Here is a 24,961-nt window from a genome sequence, read left to right on the forward strand (position 1 = left end):
CCACTGCCACACCACCCACCCTTTTTTCACACAAAAACAAAAAATATTTCTATTGAAAAATAACTTCATAATTTTAACATTGGTTCAACTAACTCAAAAGATTTTATGTTTTGGACATTATTTAACAATTTCAAAGACGAACAAATATAATTTTTAGAATAACATTTCTTACTCCCAAGTTTTAGGGGTGCTGAGCCCCTTATTAGGGGTGCTTCAGCACCCCTAAAAATGGGCTAGCCTCGCCCCTGGCCGGGAGACTGTGTCCATAGCGGGCCAGGATGGCCCGCTTGAGCGTGGGATAATGCCCCGCCTGAAGTGGGGGAAGATCCCGGTAGGCCCATTGGGCTTCCCCGGTCAGGAAGGGTGCTAAGATGTCGTCCCACTGGTCTGCGGGCCACACATCTCCGTAGGACCATACATCTCCGTAGGACCATACATCTCCGTAGGACCATACATCTCCGTAGGACCACACATCTCCGTAGGACCTCGATCTCCTCGTCCATCCTTGCGGGTTGCTCCTCTGGCTGCACCATGGTCGGGCTTCGAGGGTTTTTAGCCGAAGAATCGCGTTGCTGTCGTGTTCTTGAAGAAAGTAGTTCAATCCGGGTCGCTTTTAACTCACTTCATTTGTTAAAGTATTTTGTATAGTAACTATGAAGCAAAAGGAGGGAATTGTATTTAACACGCGTGGAGAGAGATACTGCAGAGCTATCTTACAGCCCCGGGGTGCTTTCCCCGGGGCTCTCAACGGGTCTGCCATATGTCTCTGACCTCATCTGACTCCCGCTCCCTGTTTGTATGAAGTAGGCGTGGCCTGTGTGAAGTAGGCGTGGCCTATGTGACGTATTTGCTCCGGCTTCCTCACCTGTCTAAAGGTGCTGCCATCTGTGGCTGGAGTAGTTATTGCAGCTTATATGTTGGTCCTGCTCCCCTTGTGGCTATGTGTGGGCAGCTTATGTGCTTAAAATACGTAACATTGCCTGCATTCTCCACCACTGTGGCAACCCCGGTCGTCGGCGGCTGGGATTCCCAATAAAGAACGCTCAAGCCCGGTGTCGAAACGAGGGTTTTATTACTGGACTGCCCAGGAGAATGAGGAAAATCATAAAATAACTAAGGCTACTTCCACTATGGGGAAAAGAGGTGAGGGTTCTCTGGCCAGGTCCGTCTTGGTGTCCGGCCTGAATGGTGCTCCCGGCACCCTTCAGTTGTTCCTACAGGAAAGCGTTCCAAACGTTAGGGCGATATAGTATGTCGGTCTCGTCTGGTCGCGTGACTGTCTCGCCTATGCGTCTCCTCTGCGTGACTGCTGTGTGCTCGGCCTTTAATACCCCTCTGCCGTCGCCTTCCCCCAGGTGATCTCAATCCCCATGATTGTCTGTGCCTGTTTGATTGGTGGGCGGTTACAGCCGTGTTGAAGGGGATGTATCTCCCTTGGACTACTTGTCCGTAGAGAGGGCGCTGTTCAGAGCGTTGGCGAGTTTCCTCCAGGTCTGCCGGCGCGGGGTTGCCACACTATGTGTTAATTGAATCCACAGCCCTGATGTAGAGACACACACACACACACACACACACACAAACACACACACACACACACACACACACACACACACACACACACACACACACACACACAAACACTAACACACATTTTCCCCATTTGTACAGCTCCATCTACTGGTTAAAGCGGACCTATCAGGGTATAGATATTAGGGAAAACTATCTCAATATTTTTTGTCTGAATACACAAATGTATCTGTTAATGTATCATCCCTTCATTGAAAATGGATTATACAAACAATTGTTTTGTTAGGATAACTGCCTATTGACATTTGGGTACTTGGTACTGTGTCATACGAAGTATAATGTGTAAGTTTCTCATTCACCAATGCAGCATCTAGAAGATATATGAATATTCTAAATCTGGGTGTTTCATATGGGTTTTCTATTAAGGAGCTGTCTCTTAAAGCTAGGGTGGGTAATTTTTTTACTGTAATATTTGGCAAAACTGTCATAATAGCCGTTCAGCTATATGTAGGTGAAGTGCTCTGAGAATATCTGCCCATTACTTTGCTCTCCCCTGCCTCTGTGGTTCGCCCCCAAAAATTGCCACCGCTCATGTACACTTTGACCAATCAGAGCGAGGCTCTGATTCTCCGTTCTTATTGGCTGTGGGACTGTCCGTTCACCTTGGCAACGACGTTGGTGCGTCCCTGCGTGAGCGTTCACGAGCCTAGCAGTCTGACAGTTTTGCACTACTACGGCGACATCAAATGAATAGCAATGTCTTCATCATCGGCCCCTAAATTTCCCATTCCCGGATACCAACAACTAACACCGCTAAGACAGCGAAAAAAAGAGGAAAGACACTTGTTGAAAGGACAGCTGCTAAAAGGGAGGCGGAGAGAGCTCGAAATAAAACCAGAGTAAACATTGGCGTGGCTTATGAGCGATGGAGAGTTACGTGACCTGAGAAACGTAAAATCGGACGCTGAGATGGCTACATTTCTTATAGACAGGTAAGGAATAGTGATATCTCTCCATGGTATATTGTGAAGAATATGTAAAGTGTCGGCTGGTATGGTTTTTTACTAGGCAGAGCCACGATAACTGTTACATTACGGTTCTGTAATGTAAACGTTTCAATACGGTTCCGTAGGATGTCTTGCATCGGCCCATGGTTTTTTTCCAGTCCGTTTTATGTGTTAGTTATGGTCACACTAACCTGTCGGAATAACACAGAGATTGTGCTCGCCTAGGCCTCAACCAACTGTGGATAATGTCCAAGTCACGTTCGTGTAAAAGCTACTTTGACAAATCTGCCAAGATAAGCACAGCGAGGGAAGTGTAGCATATGATATTCCATGTATTGTTATAACGTTGTTGCAATGTTGTTTCGGCTTCCTATCAATGTAACTGAATTCACATGAACGCGCATAACTGACGTTCGGAGGGAGGAGCTACAGCAGGTAGCGCGTGGTAGGGAGGGACCAGAGAGAACACAACGGAGTCTCAACGGCTGTTTTCTCCAAAATTACCCATCCTAGCTTTAAATCACTCCCTGATTAGTTCGGGATGCTTATCTCCGTGTTGATTGGACTGCTCGTCAAGTCAACAGCTGGTGCCAATAAGGCGTTCAAGAAAGATATTGATGTTTGAAACAACACGTATTTCACTTTCATCAGTGAATGAACCTGCGAGTCCTTTATTGGATTAGTGCTTGTCTAATATTGTGGAATTGTGAGTATTTCCCTGGGTGGAAAAGCTTGATCATATTAGGACTGGTATTATACCAATCATCATCTTCTATCGCTACTCATCGCTCGAAAACCCCATGAAAACAGATCTCACAAGTTTTAATTATATTTTCAAGACAAACATTGTTTAGTGTCAGATGCCGTTTAATACGTTGGGAAATACATCTTTGCATTTGACAGACCTGCCTAATGCTTCTTAGCCACAAAAGGATTATTTAGACTAGTGTAACATTGATATTACGGCAAGACAGTGATCGATACCTTGGTAAAAAACAATGCGTGTAGGGGAAGAAGTCTGCGTTTACAATGATTGTATGACATATAAATTGGTGTCTTTGTTGCTGTCCAGCTTCAGCTCACTGGAGTACTTCTTCAACGGCATGATGGAGGAGGCGGACATACCCAGCATCTCGCCTGCCCTGGACACACACACACACACACACACACACACACACACACACACACACACACACACACACACACACACACACACACACTATATATATATATTAACTTTACGGTTGGGCTCTTGTATACATCCTTCACATACCAGACTGTCATAGCATATCCCTTGTTGATGTGTGTTAAAGGGGACATATTATACCACCAGGTGTGAGTGTGATTAGCCTCACAAGCCGTTTTAAAAATCTGCCCCATTTGACATCACTAGTGGGCGTGTCCACCTAGATCTGTGCTGGGTAGATGAGCAACGTTTACTTCAGTCCACTTGGTAGGCTGGTATACTGATCTATCCAGCACAGGTCTAGGTGGACACGCCCACTAGTGATGTCATATGGGGCAGATTTTTGAAACGGCTTATAAGGCTAATCACACTCACACCTGGTGGTATAATATGTCCCCTTTAACAACATCTGGTGATACACTGGTGAGGCACGAGCTCATATGAAGACAGTATTATCATGAAGAATTCAGTTGTGTGGTGTGTGTGTGTGTGTGTGTGCGTATGCGTGTGCCGATGATATGGTTGGTGTGATGTGTGGTGTCTGCGGCGATGTTGGGGTCCCCAACATCACATGTTTGTGTCCCTGGAGAGTTTTGATAGGAATGCTAGAGCCTTTATTCTCCCTCTCGCTCGCACTCTCATATTGTGAACCGTTTGTCAGCCCCACCATTTCTATGTCCTTTGTTGCTACCATGCAGTCTTGGGACGGGTAAGACAGAGGCCTCTTACAACACATTAGGGTAGAAGGGTTGCTACCCACTGTATTTTTGAGTTACTTTAGTTCGGGAAGTAGATGCGTGGACCAGCTGGTAAGCTTTGCCTCACTGTTAGCTTAGCTTTGTTTTGTTCTTAATTTTGGAAACACTTAAGTCCCAATGCCCATTTGCCAGTCTAGGCCAGTCGGCATGAATCGTATGACAACTGGAGGGCAGGGGATGCGGACATACAGGAATACACCGCAGGGGGGAACATGAGATACTCGCTGCATACTAGTAGCCTGGGTGCTTTAAGCGTGGAACAAGCTGGATACGCAGCGGGTGAAAAACTCCTTAAGTGTGTGTGTGTGTGTGTGTGTGTGTGTGTGTGTGTGTGTGTGTGTGTGTGTGTGTGTGTGTGTGTGTGTGTGTGTGTGTGTGTGTGTGTGTGTGTGTGTGTGTGTGTGTGCATGTGTGTCACTCTGTTCGAGCCTGCACGAGAGTTCAATGTTGTCATTAGCTGTCACGTCTTTCTGACCAATCGCAGTTCAAGGCCGACCTGGGCTGTACCACTTCGGGAGGGGGCGCTCAGTTACTCCCCTCTAGACAAAATCGAATTGGTTGCGACGTTGACAGATCGTATGTGTAGCTTGTTTTGAGTGAGAGAGGTGGTTGTGGTTGCACAGCTCAGGCTGCCGGACCGCGCTGCAGGGAACGTTAACGGATGTTAACTCGATGTCAAGTAGACCGGGTTGAATTCACTGCGGGTCTCTCTTCTTATATACATCTTACCAAAGATATTTTATTACTGTCCTTCTCAACACTCTCTGATCTCACTGAAAGGCTAGCAGCAAGAAACAGCATTATCGACGAGATGCGCTATGCATAGAGAAGAAAGAATACCGACGTTAAATTTGCAACATTTTGCAACAAATTATTCTAAATCTGCCCATATATGGACACGTCAGAATTGTGCGTTTTTCACTGGCTACAATTTTGCATCTGTGGCTGCTGGTAATGCAACCGCAAAGAAGTATACTCTACGGGGCTATTTTTAACATTATTATGTTTATTTATTTTTTGACGGCACTCCGGGGGGGGGGGGGGTGTAGTTGATTATTGGATGTTTAACATATCAGCAAGATAATATAGTTTATTTAGCAACAGTGTTGGGCAAGTTACTTCAAAAGAGTATTGCATTATTTATTACTTGTTACTGTCATTTCAAAGTAATTAGTTACATTACAATATTACTGCCTTTGAATTGTAAGGCATTACACTACTTTTACATTACTTTTGAATTACTTTCACCAAAATAACAGGAAATATGGATTTGGTGTTCTCAATAGATCTTCTTGTGTTCAATGCAGCTCATTACACAGCAGGAGGTGATGTGGTATGGCATAATGACTGAGCTAGGCTTAAGGCTAACAAAAGTACAATATAATGGTCGCAGTTATGGCTCATGGAGCAAAACATTTTATAAGAGAAATACTGTAACTTTAGGTATTCATATTGAAATCAATAGAGCTAGAGCCTACTACGGTAGATTGTAAAAAAACAACAACATTGAGCCCCCTTTCTGGTTTGTTTAAGATGAAATAGAGTGGTTGACACTCTCGGGTATTTGGCTCATTTCGAATCGCCCCTGCCTGCTTCACAATGGCAGGCTGTGGGTATTCTCAAACCTGTCCTTAAAACAACCCTAAACGTTCAGAAATGTGCAACTCAACCAACGAGTGGTTAGTGGTGTTCGTTGATGTTCCAAATCAAGTATCATAGGGAAATACAGTTTCTGTCGTGTTTTATTTGGCATTCTGTAAATCCATTGATTTCGGTTGCAAGACTCATTGCTCCTTGACCGGAAACGGAAAGGCGGGTTGGTTGTAGTCTTTTCGCTCCGTTCTAGCCCTACTGTTGATACGGAGAACCGAGCGAAAAGACTACAACCAACCCTCCTAGACTGCTGCTGCCGTGATCTTCTCCTATAGCAGTAAGAGGAAGGAATATTTGCGTGGATTTTTTTCTCCTCTGCGAATGTGTTGGCGAATTTGTATAAAAACAACACACAAGTTAATTTCGGGTTTAAAATGCATTGTAACGCGTGTTACTGACATTTTTACAGAGTAAAATATTACCTTTTTTTGTAATGCCTTACATTGCCGCGTTACAGCAAAAAGTAATGCATTACAGTAATGCATTACTTTTGTAACGCGTTACTCCCAACACTGTTTAGCAATGATGGAGTTTAAAAATAAATGATGTACAGTTGTGTTTATTCTGGGCATATTTGATTTTTCTTTGGTTAACAGTAACTTAACACTATTGTGAAGATGGCCATCCCCACTCAAGAATCTATCAAGATCCACCAAGGTGGGGGACCCAGGTTGCGTGTGTGAGAACGAACCATGAAAGAACGAGACAGATTGACGAGACATTCAAATATTGTATTTAACTGGCATGACACAGAAAATACAAAGACAGCATGCATTTACCATTTCACTGTTATTTAATCGTATTATCGTAAGCTCGCTCACTGAGCCCATTTGTTCTTTTTCCAAGAAAACGGTTGATAAACGAGAGCGTCCTAGACTCAGTCCTAGAACAGCATACGATTGGCTGGTTCTCGTGAGTCGTGACGTCTCTCAGTCGGTCCCTCTTCACCGCTCACAATCAGTGAACGAACAGCTAGTCAGCGACTCAGCGACTAGTGGGTCTGGGAGGAGTCGTCTGAGAACGAACGACAAGACAAACGAGAGAGAAGAAATCAGGTCGGTTCGTGCTTGTTAAAGATTCATTTATTCGAACTGATTTGGTCTGATCACTAAAACACAAACACACACACACACACACACACACACACACACACACACACACACACACACACACACACACACACACACACACACACACACACACACACACACACAGTCATGGTTTTGAATAATGGTTTTTGCACTTTGGACTTTGGCGGCATCTAATGGCTGTGCATGTGTTATTTAAGTATTTTCTGTTTCCTTGCATTGCCAATTACTCCTGTCACCTGTGTCTTGTTGCTCCTGTCACATGACCAATTAAGCCATGTCTTATTGCCCTGCTTTTGCCTATGTTCAGTGCTTAGTCTTTGGTGTGCCACGTTTGTACTCTGACCGAAGCTAAGTCTTGTATAGGACATTACTATTGATTCTGTGTTTTGACCGCTTGCCTGCTCCCTGGACTACCAACTTGGATTTGCCCCTCTGGTATGACGTTTTGAACTTTTGTCTTTTTTACAAAGATTTACCCGTTTTTGGGTTTACCTTTTGCCTTCTCTGTTGGACCTTTTGCCCTTTTTGGATTTTGCCCTCGCTTTGGAATTTTGTGATCTGTGTTTTTGCCCAAAGACTTCATTATAATAAACAACACTTCAGTTAACCCTCTCTGCACTTGAGTCTACACCCTTCCCTTTTGTTCATTGGGTTTAGAGTAGAACTGTGGGTTTGCAGATCCGGGGTCGAGCCCCAACTCTGACACAAACTTGACCGTAACACTAATTTAAAACTTTTTCAAACTAACTATTTCAAACTTTATCTATATCTCTATCTATAGCCATTCTACATTTATCTGAAATGTATTCAAACTTTATCACATTAGCAATTTGTTTAATTCTTCACTTCATATTTGTTATTATATTTACATTTTTTAAATGGTGTGCATGTTTAGTTCAAATCTTTTCACTTGTTAAGCTATTCAACATTTCTTTATGTTTTAAACTATGTATTTTCAACCTCACTTTGCACTACAGCACTCACCACTTTTTCCACAGGAAATTTCTTCTCCAGTTAGAATCTGGTGTGGCTTGACTGAGCCGTGCTCCTCTGGAGGAGGGGGGGGGGGGGTTGAATCGAGCTGGACGATGCCTGGGTACAGGGGCCAAAATGAATGCATCCATGTCGATTGACCGAAGGGGCTATTCTGCACATTGCATGTTTGCCATTCCTACTCGCATTATGACCTTTGTTTGAAATGAAGATACTGTCAAATGGTAATCACCTCTTTTGGATGGTGTATTTCCTGTAGAGAACTCCCAGCACGAAAAATACGACCAGACACAGAATGATGGCGAACCACATAAAGTAGACGCCAGTACTCAACTCTTTCAACTCTGTGAAAATGAGACGTGTGTACAGTTATTCAATAGAACCAATATGCCATGTTACAATGATATGGTATATGTAAGTCAGCATCAGTCAGATTGTTAATTAACTGTAAAATATGAAGGTAAACAAAATGTTAATGAAATTTATCTTATGAAGCTTTACTGAACTGTATTACATAAAATAAAACTGCTATTTGTAGGCTACCAGCTTTTCTGAAATCTGCCAGCCGATTGCAGTCACAACCAGATGCTTTGTGACGATGGTGTGAATGTGTGTGTAGCTCACTGCAGTTTTGGATGGTGGAAAATGGGTTGGAGGTTACTCGGTTACAGTTACCTGTTCACTGTCTTGCCTGTGTAAAACTGAGGGGGTAAAATCCCCCGTTGTCACGGAGCCGACTTTCTTGGTTCACTTGAGAAGACGGGGCTACGCACGAAGAGTAGACCTCTTTTTGAAAATTTGCATACTGCAAATGTCTTTTTTATGATTATATATACATCTGAGTGTAGGCTACAAACACAATTAACTATTTACAAGTGCAAAAACGCCAACATATTCTTTATTTAGCTGACCACTGGTTTTTTATCCCGACAAAAGCCTTGTAAGGAAAGTTCCTCTGCGTCTTTCTCGTAGATTGCAGCATCTTTCCCCGTCTTCGTTAAATGCGACTGCATCATCTACTCTCACATGATCAGCAGCTTGTGTATTTCACGTTGCTCATGTTGATATCGCTGCGTTGTCTCTGTTGTAGAGACAAAGCAGCAACACTCTACCCAAGTCCTGCCCCCGGAGCCGCGGAGCGGTCGAATTGCATTTACATCAAAAATGACACCGTCAACATGTGTAGGGTCCGAGAGGGTTAATTGGGGTGCGAACTCAGGCCGGTATATCACCTTGATCAGTGTAGACGTGCAGACCATGCCGGAAAAAAGGCGTGCATAAGACGGGAATGTTTGGCAGTGTAAAAACATTTAATAACTTTGGGCTTTTCCATTTGAGGCAGAGATTCAAGTCACTTATTTTATCATGTTTACTGTTCATTTGGTTTGGGTTTTTTGTGTGTAGAGTTGTAGTCCTACAGTATATGTAGTGTGAATTGAATCGCACAAAAAAAAAGTTCCCATGGATTTAGCACCATGACCATCTAATGAAATCAGTAACATCACCTACTTGTGCTTGGGCTCTCGGTCGGTTTGAGTACTGTAATGTTAAAACTCCTTTGCAGTGTCTCGTGTCCAGTGGAGACCATCAGTGTATAAACTCCTGCTTGAGACTCGTCCATCAACATAACCTCCAGGGAGCTTTTCTCTGACACCACAGTTTCATTCTGGGCCAAAGTCAGGGCATGAATCTTCATTAAACTTTGGGTTAATTACAACAATTAATTAGTTAATTTACAATTGCCTCCCATTTCCTTCTCATTAAATTAACAATGGTGGATGAAATGGAACTTATTGAGATGTGGTTGTGGACTTACTTTAAACCACTTATAGAGTGCCTTAGGATACGGACGTACTTCACATTGAACAGTGACATTGTCCCCAACATACACTTCCAGAGTGCTGTCCTTATCACATGTCACTTCCGCGTCTAAATGGAATTAAGGGCAAACTGAGTCAATCGTCTCAACATTGTTTACATTGCTTTCTTCTACAGCTCAAAACCTTGGCGTGCATCGCAGTCATTATATCACACACAGAACAAGACCTTAAATCATCACAGTGCCACCACTCATTGAAGCGAGTCAGACTCTGACCAAGAGTTGACCTGAAAGCCAACAACTTCGACCTGAGGGTGATTACATGATATTGCAGTTTAGCTTTTTTTAAGTATTATTATTAAAATAAAAAACATAAAGAAAAAAAAAAATATATATATTATAGGCACTTGCTATCCTCTGCTTCATCAAAAACGTCTCTCCAAAACGATGCTATGGTGATATGAACTGAACCGTGAATTTGGGTGGGGGAGTCAGGGGGACTTCTTCCCCCGTCCCTATTGGATCCTACGCCCATCCTACTCAAAATACATAGTTCAAAAGAAAAACCAATACATTTAGACTATTTACATTTCATGTGTATAATATATGTATGGGTATGATATAATATAATCTTTATTTACAATATATTTCTTACCTTTAATTTCGAGCCGTGTTTCTCTGCTAATGGAGCCGTGTGGATATGCTGTGAGATCACAGACATATGTCCCCCTGTCATTCACCTGCATGTTGAAAAGCTGCAGATACGAGCCCTTGAGTTTATCATCATCGCCCATTTTAGTTTGAAACTTAACATCATGCCTGTAATAGTTGGGTCCAACATCCACATGGTACACAACCAGCTTTGAGCTCGGCTTCTTGCGCCATTCGATTTGGACGATTTGTGTATCTATTGTATCATTGAAGATGCATGGTAGGCTGATGTTCTGGCCCACAGCTGCTTCTGCTTCTGCAAAGTGGATCACCTTCACAGCCTCGAGCCCTGTCAGACACAGCGCAAAGCCCATGAGAAGGGATATCAGTGCCAAAACACATTTTTCACATTTCCCCCATCTTACTCTTATACTGATCAGTGTTTGTCTGGTGTCTTGATAATAACAAGATCATATCTGCATCTCTAGGTCTCATCTCCGGCCCAGAGTATAACTCATACATATAATGCACAAATGAACTGGTATTACCTTGCAGAGCTGTGCCAAATAGCAGAAGGGAGAACATAGCTCTTGACATATCCACAGACTCACTTAAAACAATGACAGCACATACACACACACCTTGCTCTAGAGTGTGTAACAGGATTGAAGCATAGAAAAGAATGAGTGAAAAACAGAGGATGTGAGCGAGATAAAGCCAACACACGGACACACGCTTGATCACAGGAAGCAACAGCGAGACGCACCGTGAGCGACACAGACTCCCGTGTGGTCTAGCGGTTTAGCAGACAAAGTGGAACAGGACACAGATCACAAATGTGAAGAGAGCTGACCAACTTGTGTCATTGATTCTAACACAGATTCCATGTGAGTGCTGGCAGTTGAGGTTTTAGCAGTACACCTACGTCATGGGTCAGGTTTAGAACCACAACCCATAAACCCCATCATTAGGTTATTAGATTAATCCTTGATTAGACACATCTTCTTCTACATCAGGTTGCCCAATTTCTTTGTTGTTTATTGGCTGATTGCGATTGTTGTTTCTTTCCCACACACAGACACACATGCACATGCAACACAAATAAACAAACACACACACACACACACGCACACACACACACACACACACACACAACACACACACACACACACACACACACACACACACACACACACACACACACACACACACACACACACACACATTTTACCCATTTGTACAGCTCCATCTACTGGTTAAAGGGGACCTATCAGTGTATAGATATTACGGAAAACTATCTCACTACTTTTTGTCTGAATACACAAATGTATCTGTTAATGTATCATCCCTTTATTTAAAATGGATGATACAAATTATTGTTTGTTAGGATAACTGCGTATTGACATTTGAAGGGTTGGTATTTGGTAATGACTCTGATACGAAGTTGAAGTAATTTCATAATATGGTATTTGTACGTATTTGGGAATTATTGATGACATCTTAGTCTCCTTTCTTTGGTAGTAGTTAGTCAAATATTTGAATTAGTAATGGCTTGCAAATAAAAAAAAACGATATAAACTACGCATTTTTCTAAATAAATAACTCAAGAGCACTGCAGCTTAAATATGTCCAACGGAAAACAGTTCATCCTTCTTAAGCACTAATACATAATAAATATAAAACTAACAGCATTCCAGCAAAAGGAAGCTTTCACCTCTTCCGGGTTGGCCCTCTTACACAGAAAATGTCATTGCACTAGATTGTTCTTCAATCTAGTCCCCCGACCCCCAAGTCTACAGCCTTTCGGTGTGTGTGCCAGAATACTAGTGCACGTACAGGGCTGCTCTGGATTGCCCGCTGCAGGGGGAAACTTCTATTTATAGTGTGCTGTGCTATGCACTGAGCTCCCAGCATGCTGTATGGAGAGACGTGATGAATCTCCTACGTTCTCCTCCCTCCCCTCTCCCCTGGCTTTCTTCTGAGACACTGAGCTAGCTCAGCTCACTAAGCTAACCCTGCATTTGTGGGGTATCCGTGCGCGTGTGTGTGTGTGTGTGTGTGTGTGTGTGTGTGTGTGTGTGTGTGTGTGTGTGTGTGTGTGTGTGTGTGTGTGTGTGTGTGTGTGCGTGCGTGCGTGTGCGTGTGTGCGGACACATAGAAGCTAACCAGACACAGTCTGAAGACAGGGCAGTAAAGTCTCTAGGACCACTTTGCGTTTCCACTCTTCCTTTTACATGAGTCACTGTTTCCTTCGAGTTTAATGCAGGCCTAAATTATTCATGTCAGTCCCCATCAGCCCAGCCGCCTTCCGAACCCTTCCCAGGGAAAAGCCTCTGGAGTGGGGAGCTGAGAGCCACCAGGCCTCCCTTAAGGCCCCTCTGAGATGGCTCTCCATGTCCTTCCCTGCAGCACAGCACCAGATGGAGAAATCAAGAGAAGGCCTGACCTTACTGATACTCTGACATTACACATTCAGAGAAGAGGAAAAACATCTACTCGCTGATTCTGTCGCTATACATTCCAGTACTTTGTTTTTATAAACTGGGTCTGTACGCAGCAATTGTAATGCAAACGGAGGATTACGTAATTGTAGGATTACTTTGAAATAATGTCAATCGTAGATCGGATGCCTGTGTTGTCGTGTGTCATCAGAACAAAGAAAGACGACAGCTGTGAATAAACAATGTTTCTCTTCTTTGGGATTATTCAAAAGTGCCGCTTAAATGCATGTGGCTTACCTGAAATTGTTCACTGTAGCTTGCAGATATCTAGAGTAGGAGTCAAAATTATGTCAGACATGCACTGTGTGTGTGTTTGGGTGCCCAGACATTGTGTTAAGAACTCACATTAAAGGATTCGGAATGGAGCTCAGGAGGGAGAGTGGGTTGACTGGTAACAGCAAGGTTGCTAGTTCGATCGCCGGCTCCTCCTAGCTGAGTGTGGAGGTGCCCCTGAGCAGGGCCCCAAACCCTAATTGCTCCCGACGAGCTGGCCGTCGCCTTGCATGGCTGACGATGCCGTCGGTGTGTGAATGTGCGCATGATTTGGTGAACGTGATTGTAAATCGCTTTGGGTGGCCTCTGGTTACAAAGAAGCGCTTTATATAAATGCATTTATAAATGCACTATTTGTGTATTTGTGCAATTTGTTGACTGTTTGGAAGCGGGAAATTATTATTTAGAGTACGATTCTGTGAAAGTATATGCATTTTAAATCATAACACTAAACTTGGCCAGGAGGTGGCCATCTAGATACTTCTGTTGGGTATACAAACAGTTTTGGATTGGTAATACATCATTGTGTTTTAAAGAAAATACCATTTGATACCATGCAATTGCTGTAGAGCTAACCAAGCGTTTAATATCAAGCTGATCTGTCAAATAATGATTTGTCCATGAATAAGGGTAAAAAGGCATTTAACAAAAAATATCGCCACACACCACCACCACTTTACCAATAACTGCATTCCACCATAGCCAGTGCCCAGAACAGATCAATTTATTGTTAACAATCACTGTTTTGGTATAGCGTACTTCAGCGAATGGAGTAAAGAAACCACAGATTAAAAGAAGGTCTAGCTAACAATCCGATAAAAATAAAATAAATAGAAAATAATCAGAGTTAAGTAGTAATTTCATGTTCATATGAATACATAACATCTACAGTATAAGTTAATCAATTCAAGCTACTGTATACATACATCACCAGCATGCACAATACTATATTATGGAGAATATTGGAGCAGCTATCGTTCACTGACTCAACAGTATAATAGGCAAGTGCATTTCTTCACCAATAACATACTGAACACAAAGGAAATCCACAAACCTCAAATCTGCTTTTTGATCTTCCATTTAACATTGCATGTGCTCTGTGAATTATACGAGATCGCTCTTCAAGTATGTGGTGGATGTCCACCTCGTGCCATCGTTTAGACATCCCAGATGATTTTTAGGATAGGGAGTACGGGTCATAAACTAGGGCCCACATGTTTGATTTTCTAGCAGGGTTCAATTGAGATTCATTTTTGCTTGTTTCACTTTTGGCTTGGATCTTGAAATCATCCATTTGTGTCAATATGCGTCCTTCAAACTTAAAGAAGGAGCCAATAGTATTAGTGCCTTGATAGTAATGACAATACTGACAATAAGAATTAGGTGCCCAAGAACGGTTAATGTGTTTGTTTAATAAAGCACATCAGCACATGAGAGGGACAACAGCACCAAAATGACTCCATGGACTTGGTATTTCGGTTACTGTATGACTGTGTGACTGAGCTGGAAACGTACTGGACACAAAGCAAACCAAACATCTCTTGTTTTGTGTATGTCTGTTGTTCCGTAACAGAGACAACCCGGCTTTCTCACTGACATAGTGCGGTGCACCTAAATGCTTTTAACAAAGCCGTTCTTAAAACTCTGAAAACACGTTTGTTCACTCTGGACTCTCTCTCTCTCTCTCTGGACTCTCTCTCTCTCTCTCTCTCTCTCTCACTTTCTCTCTCACTCACTCTCTCTCTCTCTCTCTCTCTCTCTCTCTCTCTCTCTCTCTCTCACACAACATGAAGCAAGGCGAAGACATTCAATTTTACTGTAATTTTCTCGTTGCTCAAGCGATCAATCTCAAAATGTTTTTTTTTTTTTCCAATGCACCTCTCTCACCAAATAGGATAAGCCGGCGTAGCTTCATTTGCGCAGCGGTAAGAACAGTCTATGCCAGTGTGACCCTACCGTCGTCGCCCTATGGACACACTGTGTTGAATGACATACCTCACTCCCCCTCAGCGGGACTTTGGCAAATGTCGCGGCGGCTATCGAAGAAGGCTCACATTCTAGCTAACTAATCGTTAGGTTTTTGTTAATTGCAGGTAATTCCACAAACTACAATTGCCCGCCCTCCTCCCTACTGATTTTCACTTGTAAATTGTGTAAAAATAAAGAACCGTCGCCACATCGGCGCCATCCGGCAGAAGACACCCCGACTTTTAGAAACTCCTAAGAACGTGTTTTGGATTATTACCCTAATTACCTTTTGTTGATTTTGTCGTCATTTGTGTGCACGCGTGTTTTGTGTTGTGTGTATGTATGTGTGTATGTGTGTGTGTGTTTGGCAGAGTGAGGCGTCGGAGGGGTAAGGGGTAGGGTAGGGATAGGTGGTAGGTGGTGTTGGGTTTGGGACTCGGGGGGGGGGGGACTCGTAATCTTCAGGGGGGTAAGGGGGGGGTCTTCTTTATTTTTTGGGGGGGGGGGTCTAGTTGTTGCCCTCGCCGGCCTCGTCGTCCTGCTGGTCGCTGGTCCACAGAGTCAGGTTGTCCCGGAGCAGCTGCATGATGAGCGTAGAGTCTTTGTACGAGTCCTCGTTCAGGGTGTCCAGCTCGGCGATGGCGTCGTCGAAGGCCGTCTTGGCCAGGTGGCAGGCCTGCTCCGGCGCGTTCTGGATCTCGTAGTAGAACACCGAGTAGTTGAGCGCCAGCCCCAGCCGGATGGGGTGGGTGGGCTGCATGTGCTCCTTGCTGATCTCGTGCGCCTCGCTGTACGACTTCTCGGACGACTCCACCACCGCCGCCCTCTTCTCGCCCGTGGCCACCTCGGCCAGGTAGCGGTAGTAGTCGCCCTTCATCTTCAGGTAGAACACCTTGCTCTCGTGCTGCGTCTCGTTGCAGTTCTTGATCAGGAAGTTGTCGAGGAGGTTGAGGACGTCCTGGCACACGGCCTCCAGCTCCTTCTCGATCTTTTCCCGGTAGGCGCGCACCATCTCGATCTTCTTCTCGTTGCCGTCGGCCGACGTCTTCTGCTCGATGCTGGAGATCACCCTCCAGGAGGACCTCCGGGCCCCCACCACGTTCTTGTAGGCCACGGACAGGAGGTTCCTCTCCTCGTTGGACAGCGCCTCGTTCAGCTCCGTCACCTGCGGGGGGGGACGACGACACGCGGCATACATTTTGTTTTTCGAGTCGTTATTGTTATTGTGTTTTGGGTTGTCGACAGTTTTACGTCGCTGTTTCTTGCTGTTCGGCAATATAATATAATAATATATAATATGTAAGCCAATGCCGCCATTTTTAATTTCTTTGAAGAGAAAGCACAATTAGGCGTGACTTGATTTTTAACAAACTCTATTATCAACACACTTTTCCCTTATACTATCCAAAACCAAAACAGCCACAAAGATTGATCGTTGATTGTTCTCTCACCCTCAAGCGTCTCAGTGATGCCTGGACACGCTCTGATCAAATGAAAAGGTGTAATCTTCATTTCCGCCCCCTCTGGGGGTCTGGCCGGAGGACACTATGAACCACACCGGAACTATAGTGGCTACACCTTGAGTTGTCGTCACACTGACCGGACCGCATTCAGTCAGCAACCCAAAGCAAGAGGCTGACAAGGCACAATACCTTTCACTAATCTAATAATTCTGTCTGGCTGAAGTATAATTGAAAGTATGTATATAGATAAAGACAGGACGGTTATTTTTGTTAAGTTACAAATCTGTTAAACTCCAAGTTCTGCCAGGGTTGGTGCTCTATTCCTCACACCTCTCAGAGCACATCATTATTACCAGTCAGGATAAGAAGAAAAACACCCGTTCTTGTCGGGAGTCCAAAACGTACGATTGCCAAAATGTCCGAATGTTATTTCAGTGGTCTACACCGAAGCTGAACGGTCCAGGCGATTATGTGCACTTCCTCCGGTATATCCTGTCATTTCGTCTCGCTGTTTGGTGTAGTGCCAAGCTAAATATCTCCCTCCATACCCAATCATACAGTAGGGGTTACACAATTCTTCCAGTATATGTTCACGAGGTAGTGGCACCTCATTACTCAGCAAACAATGTGTGATAAGAAAGGCCGGGCTCATAACGTAGTTGACAAGTTGAGAAAGGCCCAGATTGTGTATGTATAAGTACAGACTGCAGGGCAAATGCTGCGTCGTGGAGACTCAGGGCAAAAAACAAAGACACTCTAACCCTCGATTCAGTGGCCACGAGGCTGTTCGGAAGACAAAGCTATTCACGTTTGGTACAGAGACACCTAGCCAATTTGATGTGGCTGTTTTAATCCAGCACTTATATGTGCCCAGGTTTTCCTGTACATTGCTTTACAATCAATACAATCAACCAAAGCAACGTCTTCTAACCAAGTTCTCCTCCACCTGAATCAGGCTCACCAGATTACCAGCACTGGAACAGGGAGGGAGCCGGGAAGAGCAGGGAGAGGGGGGGGGGGGGACAAAGAGCAATATATCATGCAATCTGCTGTTTCCATGGAGACAGCAAAATCTGCTTTGTTTTTCTTTTTTCTTTTCTTTTTAGAGGCCGCCAAGCTACAGACAATCTGTACTGGGGACACTGGTGTTAAACCACTCCAGGCTGGGGGAGAGGCGGCTAAGCTACGGAGGGGGGGAGGCAGGTAAAGGAAGAGCAGTGAGAGGGAGGGAGGGAGGGAGGGGGGGAGGGGGGAGGCAGGTTAAGGAAGAGCAGTGAGAGGGAGGGAGGGAGGGAGGGAGGGAGGGGGAGAGAGAGGGGGGGAGGGGGGAGGCAGGTAAAGGAAGAGCAGTGAGAGGGAGGGAGGGAGGGAGGGAGGGAGGGAGGGGGAGAGAGAGGGGGGGAGGGGGGAAGCAGGTTAAGGAAGAGCAGTGAGAGGGAGGGAGGGAGTGAGGGTGGGAGGGGGAGAGAGAGGGGGGGAGGGGGGAGGCAGGTAAAGGAAGAGCAGTGAGAGGGAGGGAGGGAGGGAGGGAGGGAGGGAGGGAGGGGGAGAGAGGGGAAGCAGGTTAAGGAAGAGCAGTGAGAGGGAGGGAGGGAGGGAGGGAGGGAGGGAGGGAGGGGGAGAGAGGGGGGGGAGGGGGGAGGCAGGTTAAGGAAGAGCAGTGAGAGGGAGGGAGGGAGGGAGGGAGGGAGGGAGGGGGAGAGAGAGGGGGGGAGGGGGGAGGCAGGTAAGGGAAGATCAGGATGAGGGAGGGGGGGAGGACAGGGAGATAACAGCCGACTCCTAACAGGAAACATGCAGTATCCATATCTCACTCGTTTCAGACTAATCTGTACATTGGACTTCTAAACGGTCACCTATTCAAGCCTTGTATGAGGCCACTGCACAAGGAAACAAATGCACCAATACGACAGCGCCACCGCCTCAGATGATAAGACAGACAGACAAAACCACAGACACAAGCGGTCAGGCCGGTCGAGACAACTTCCCCCCCGGGGACCGTTGCTTTATGAACAATTGCACCTTTTTTTTTACGACGGCCGGTAAACGTTTTCTCTGTTTGGCAGACTGTAAAGTAAAGAGATAAGAAACGGCCAAACCACAGTTTGCGCAATGACGGGTGCGTGAGTGAGAGCGCTTCGGTCATCGGCGCTCTGAGCCTGAACCCTGGTCCCGTATCTGACGGGCGCAGGGAGGCCTGGTGAATACCTTGGCCTCCGGGTGACCCACAGCGGTGAGGTCACTGCCGTTAGCGTTCACGGAGGTCAGAAAAACAAGCGCTACACAACTCTCTGTCAAAACATGGCTGGCTCTCTTTGTTTCCCCCGGGCGCGCAGTGAGGGCCAGGCGGAAGCCGCGGTACGGGGTGTGTGTGTGTGTGTGTGTGTGTGTGTGTGTGTGCGTGTGTGTGTGTTTGTGTGGGCTTGGGGGGGGGGGGGGGGGGGGGGACGACACAATGGGGCTCTGTCCCCCCCAGTGGATCTCATCCATCACGCCCGCCCTCTTGCCCCTCGTACTCGCCGCGCGTCGAGGTCCGCACACCACGAAGGGCCGACCGCTTCCCCGTGCCTGGCCCGCTCGCTCTCGCGCTCTCTCGCGCCGTCGCTCGCTGCCATGACTCGTCCGCGGGCGGGCGCAGTGAGCGGCCGGGCGATCTGATTGGCTGGCCGCTCGGGGTGGTTGCAAGGGGGGAGGGCTAGCTTAACAGAGTTTTCACCCGCTCCCCGCATCTATCCCTCCGATGATCCCTGCGGTCCACCCCTCCCTCCCCTTTGCTCCTCGCATCCTCTTCCTCACATCCTCACCCTCCTCTTCCTCACATCGTCTTTCTTACATCCGCCCCATCCTCTTTCTAACATCCTCCCCCTCCTCTTCCTCACATCCTCACCATCCTCTTCCTCACATCCTCACCCTGCACCCCCCCCTCCTTCCGATCACAGCGTGCGCTCTATACTGACGTCACCAGCCACACACGTTGGGGGGGGGGGGGGGGAGTTAGAGAGAGGAAGAGAAAAACAGAGAAAAAGGGTGTGGTAGAGAAGGGAGGATGTGGAAGGGAAAGGAGGAGGAGGAGGAGAAGAAGAGAGAAAGGTGTAAGGCGTGTACGAGAGAGAGATAGAGAGAGTGAGCGAGAGGGCGAGAGAGAGAGAGCTGTCAGGGGTGTAGAAGAGAGAGACAGAGAGAGCAGAAACACAGGGAGTGAGAGAGAGAGAGAGAGAGAGAGAGAGAGAGAGAGAGAGAGAGAGAGAGCTGTCAGGGGTGTAGAAGAGAGATAGAGAGGGCAGAAACACAGAGAGTGAGAGAGAGAGAGAGAGAGAGAGAGAGAGAGAGAGAGAGAGAGAGAGAGCTGTCAGGGGTGTAGAAGAGAGAGATAGAGAGGGCAGAAACACAGAGAGTGTGAGAGAGAGAGAGAGAGAGAGAGAGAGAGAGAGAGAGAGCTGTCAGGGGTGTAGAAGAGAGAGATAGAGAGGGCAGAAACACAGAGAGTGAGAGAGAGAGAGAGAGAGAGCTGTCAAGGGTGTAGAAGAGAGAGATAGAGAGGGCAGAAACACAGAGAGAGAGAGTGAGAGAGAGAGAGAGAGAAAGAGCTCTTTACTGGGAGTAAAGAGCTCTTTATGGTTCCAGGTTCACACAACGCAAGGGGGTTACGGACCCCTTACGTCCATACGGACCCTCCTTGCGTCCACTGCAAGGGCCTGACGTGCACCTCCCCAAAATACGTTTACTAAAACCCGACGCAGACCCATAAACGTTCACGACTGCGTCAAAGCGTCCGCGTGGTCATTGCGTTGCGGGAACTTCGGACCATAAAAAGGCCTTAAGAGCGAGACAGAGCGAGAGAGAGAGAGAGAGAGAGAGAGAGAGAGAGAGAGAGAGAGAGAGAGAGAGAGAGAGAGAGACACACACAGAGAGAGAGACACAGATAGTGTGGGGGGGGGAGGAGAGAGAGAGAGATTGACAGAGAGAGAGCATGTATTAAACAAAACTCATGTAGCTGTGATCACTCGCTGATGTTCCTTTCCGGTTAGGGATGCTGTCGTGTTCTAAAAATAAAACCAATAGGAGATGTTTGTCACTCAAGAGGAATTAAAAGGATGTGCAGAGCTCTACGGCTGCTGGGCTGTGGGGAAGAGTCCTATAGCCGAGGAGAGCCGTTAGCTTCTCTGTTAGCATGAAGGGCAGACAGAGAAAGTGAGCCTCTCTTCATGAAGCAACATCCAGAGTGAATAGTACTACTCTGAACGACTCTATCAATACTGTCGCACTGAACTGGAATCAATCCCAAGAGGATACACATTAGGACATTTTACATTAAAATATGTACAGTATGTAGTCATTGACTCATTGAGCTTTTGGATGGTTGCGTCAGAGTTATCTGTAAAGGTTTTGATGGAAATTGTTAATTAACTTAAATTATGTTATCAAGAGTAATCAAGCATGATAACCCTGAGACATAAAAAGCATGAAGCCTGTGCACTTAGTATCAGAAAAAAGTGTCCCAGCCCATTGATTGCAATTTCTCGTAATTTCCTTCTGTTCCATCAAGCAGATTGGAGGGGTGGAGCCTATTCACCCTCCCTGGCTACGTAGCCATGAGGCTGACCAATTACATTCCACTTACAATACAGCAGCGTTGCAGCTGACTTAAGCTACTGCTTACCATATAAAGATTATTGTTAAGTTGGGAAAAACAAGGTAAATCTGTTATGTTCGATGTTTGGCCCATGCAGATTATTAAAAATAACCTGCAGGACTGGATATCAATCTTATGAAAATGGAAATCACTTAGAACACTTTGCATTATTCTTCTCCGGTGTTGACAGACAGACAGACATACAGACAGACAGACAGACAGAGCGTAAGAGAGAGACAGACAGACAGAGAGACAGAGCGAGAGAGAGAGAGTCAGATTCTCTTGGAAATCTGACTGAATGTAGGTCCTACTGAAAGGGAGCGCTACTCCACACAGCTGTACATATTACCATAGCACCCAACACTTATTTAGTCCAACCCCAACCACAACTCCCCTTTTCCAGGACATTGTGTATGTACTTCCAGAGACGCAGTGGTGATGCTGGGAAAAAACAGTGTCATTCCCCGTGTTTAAGATCCCCTCCATCATGAGTCAAAAACCTGCCGATCTAACTGAAATTATCCTCCATCATCGGTTCATACACGTCATAAATGTATCAGCAGAGTCTATAATGTAGGACTAGACTTTACTGGTGGTGTGTGCTGTAACAAAAATGAGATCAAAAAACACGTGAGGTTATGTGAATGAATAATTCAATAGATTAAATTGCCCCGGTTTATATGAAGTGGTCTCTCCAGCTACCGGAAACGAGGAAGCAGCCGCTACACAACTATCCATCCATCAAATACAAAGCGTGGCTGATTATCATCCTGATGATTCGTATGATTCAACTATAATTCCACGTTCGCTGTTATCTCGCCATCCTGTACCGTTGCGTTGAGCTGCCCGTCGTAGCGAGTACAGTCTGCAGTATGGAAGTACGGCGAGGGATTCCCCTTAACTAATGGGCGAGGCGGCAGACACACCCCGCTGGCCGCTGCTGCAGAGCGACTGGCTGGCCCACGAGCTGCTTCCCTCTCTGACTCGGCACAAATCCGAGGGGGCGGAGACAAGCCCCCCTGACACTAGCACCACCTGGTCCGCGGTGCTCTGAGGCCATGGCACAGCCCCTCTTCGAACACACCGATTAGCTGCAACAACGCGACTCAACCAAACGTAGCCTGCTCGCTGGTTAGACGCTGCATCACAGTGTGTCATCGCTCGAGTCCCCGCAGGTGAGCACGCTCTCATCCCGACCCGTCCACGATCACACAAGAAAAATAAATCTGCAGTGTAAGGATAGGTGTCACGTGGTTCATCAACAGTGGTCCATTGCACAAAGCACCTATGGATGCTACCCCGGCCCTTAAGTGGGTTACAGTAGCCTTCACATTTATATCACTAACAGGCCGGCAGCTGGATATCGGGTCTTGCGGTAGATAAAGGGATGATGTCACATAGAAAGGGTGGCGATATGTTAGGGATGGAATGGTGCACTACGGGTGGGCTTACTGCATCTTGGCAGATGCTGCGACACGCCTCGTATATGAGAGCCTGCCGTAGTGCCGAGCGAGGTCGGGGATGGGGTTTAGTGTGGGCTACTCTTATAGGCGACATCACCCTGCATCTACGGCACAACCCGTTACGTTTTGAATCCGTCGCATGACAACCGAGTAGGATCGTTGGAGTCACTTTTTTTTAACCCGTGTCTCCTTTGAAACTGATCCGGCTGAGCCTTTACACACACTGATTTTGCGCGAATCGATCGCATCAACCTTCAGAGATGCAGCTGAATGCAGTTCCATTGCCTTGCAACTGCGCTCATACACTACTTACACAAAGACAACAGCGGCCCGGATATATCTATGCAAAATTGCATCATCGAAACCGGAGCACGAGTCACGACTATCACCACGATCGACGATGTCACTCCTCTATCACGATAGCGCTCGCCTCGTCCTCTGGGTCTGCACGTATGCGCATCGTGGTGTCGTTACCTCGAGAAACTGGGCTTCAGGATGGAGCGACCCTTTCTTTCAAGGAGTTCAACTCACGAGATAGTTTAGAATGTTTAAATCATGTCATTATTGGTGTTTTTTTCTTTCTTTACACCACATTTTCTCCACCCTGATCATTGAACGGCCGGGCAGTCTGACCGCTGAGCGCGAGCGCCTGCACGGTGGAAGGCACCGCCCCAAGATCAAACGGACCGCATATGCCGTTCACACAGCCGGACCAGCAGACGTCCAGTTAGGATGATAGTGTACGATAATATCTGTATAACAACCTGTATGTCAGACATGCTAAGGTTTCAACAAAGGGTGGATGAAATTCCGATCCGAAGGCCGGATGGTATCGTCCCATATAGGCTTGGTCGGCCTCAATTTGAGTTCCCTAAATCAAAGATTCAACGTCTCATCTCGTGTTTAAAGTAATGGCTTGATGATAATTGCCATCTTTAATCATAAGTTTAATACACCAAAATCGTACGATTTAACCGATTAAATCCCTATGTTCTCCCGCGGAGGCTGATTCCTGGGTCCAACAGCCAATAAGGGAATACGCCTACAATATGCCCCGCTGGTTTAACACGAGTCCACATTTAAAACAGACAAAAAAAAGAGTCAGTATCATTCCAATTAAAATATAAATGTAATAAATATGATTACAGAGGTATTTTGCTTACCGATTTCATGGCAGCTGCCATATCATCATATCTCTCAGCCTGCTCGGCAAGCCTTGCTTTCTGCACCAGCTGCTCACGGTCTACCATTTTAGCTTACTTTAACGGACCTTGGTCTGTTTTCCAAATCAAAATCGCACTATGCCTTTTTTTTAATATATATATATATCTTTGTAATGCAGAGTAATGGCACCAGGTCCTCTCTCTGCAGCTGCTGCCTGCTGTCTGCGCCTGCCGACGGGACACCCCTCCCCCTCCGAACCCTTTCCCCGGCTCGTGTCACCACCCAGAAAGGGTGTGGCCTGGCGGAGTGACGTCATAACACGCCCTGCTGCTCGGGAACCCAGAAGTGTGTGTGTGTGGCCCACCACAGAAGATCGCCTCACGGTGTGGGCGCGACGCCTTACAGTTCAGAGGTAACACACGTTACAATACACGGTTATCTGTCGTACCTAAACACAACGGTCTATTCACTTTGAGTTGCACTTGTGTGTGGACGAACAGTCAGGTCCATAGATGACATTACGGAGTTAGAGGACTCGCTGGTGTGGGGGCAGCTAGCTAGTTTGTAGCCGGTGTGACAGCGATGGTCCCATCAGCGGAGCCTCAGCTAGCAGCTGTCTGAGGATGAGTGAATTGGTCGGCCCCTGGTGACGGACAGTGGACTGCAAAATGGCTGTTGTGTTTATGCATGAAAGACCCTGGATCAACTGGGCTCTGAATAGAAACATGGGGATGCAGCCTCCGCACTGAGCAATCAAACATCTAAAGGAAGATGGGGCTAGTGTAGGCATAGGTGTCCTGCTTCTTTCTTC

At 46.1% G+C, this 24,961-nt stretch overlaps 1 protein-coding gene and 1 long non-coding RNA gene across 2 annotated transcripts; both read right to left on the minus strand.

Moving 5' to 3' along the window:
• Positions 1-9,730: 9,730 nt before the first annotated feature.
• On the minus strand, positions 9,731-11,344 carry LOC307077522. The gene is made up of 4 exons (XR_013811944.1): positions 11,234-11,344; positions 10,690-11,034; positions 10,032-10,144; positions 9,731-9,881 (listed from the first exon to the last, which is right to left on the minus strand). It is a non-coding gene; the product is annotated as an uncharacterized lncRNA (long non-coding RNA).
• A 4,591-nt stretch (positions 11,345-15,935) lies between these two features.
• ywhag1 (3-monooxygenase/tryptophan 5-monooxygenase activation protein, gamma polypeptide 1) lies at positions 15,936-24,236 on the minus strand (the record flags this gene model as incomplete). Its single annotated transcript, XM_079738862.1, has 2 exons — positions 15,936-16,592; positions 24,150-24,236. The coding sequence occupies 2 exons, from the start codon at positions 24,234-24,236 to the stop codon at positions 15,936-15,938; spliced, it is 744 nt and encodes a 247-aa protein (XP_079594988.1).
• Between the last annotated feature and the right edge of the window lie 725 nt (positions 24,237-24,961).

This window comes from Pollachius pollachius, assembly GCF_949987615.1.
Source record: "Pollachius pollachius genome assembly, chromosome: 6".
NCBI lineage: Eukaryota > Metazoa > Chordata > Actinopteri > Gadiformes > Gadidae > Pollachius > Pollachius pollachius.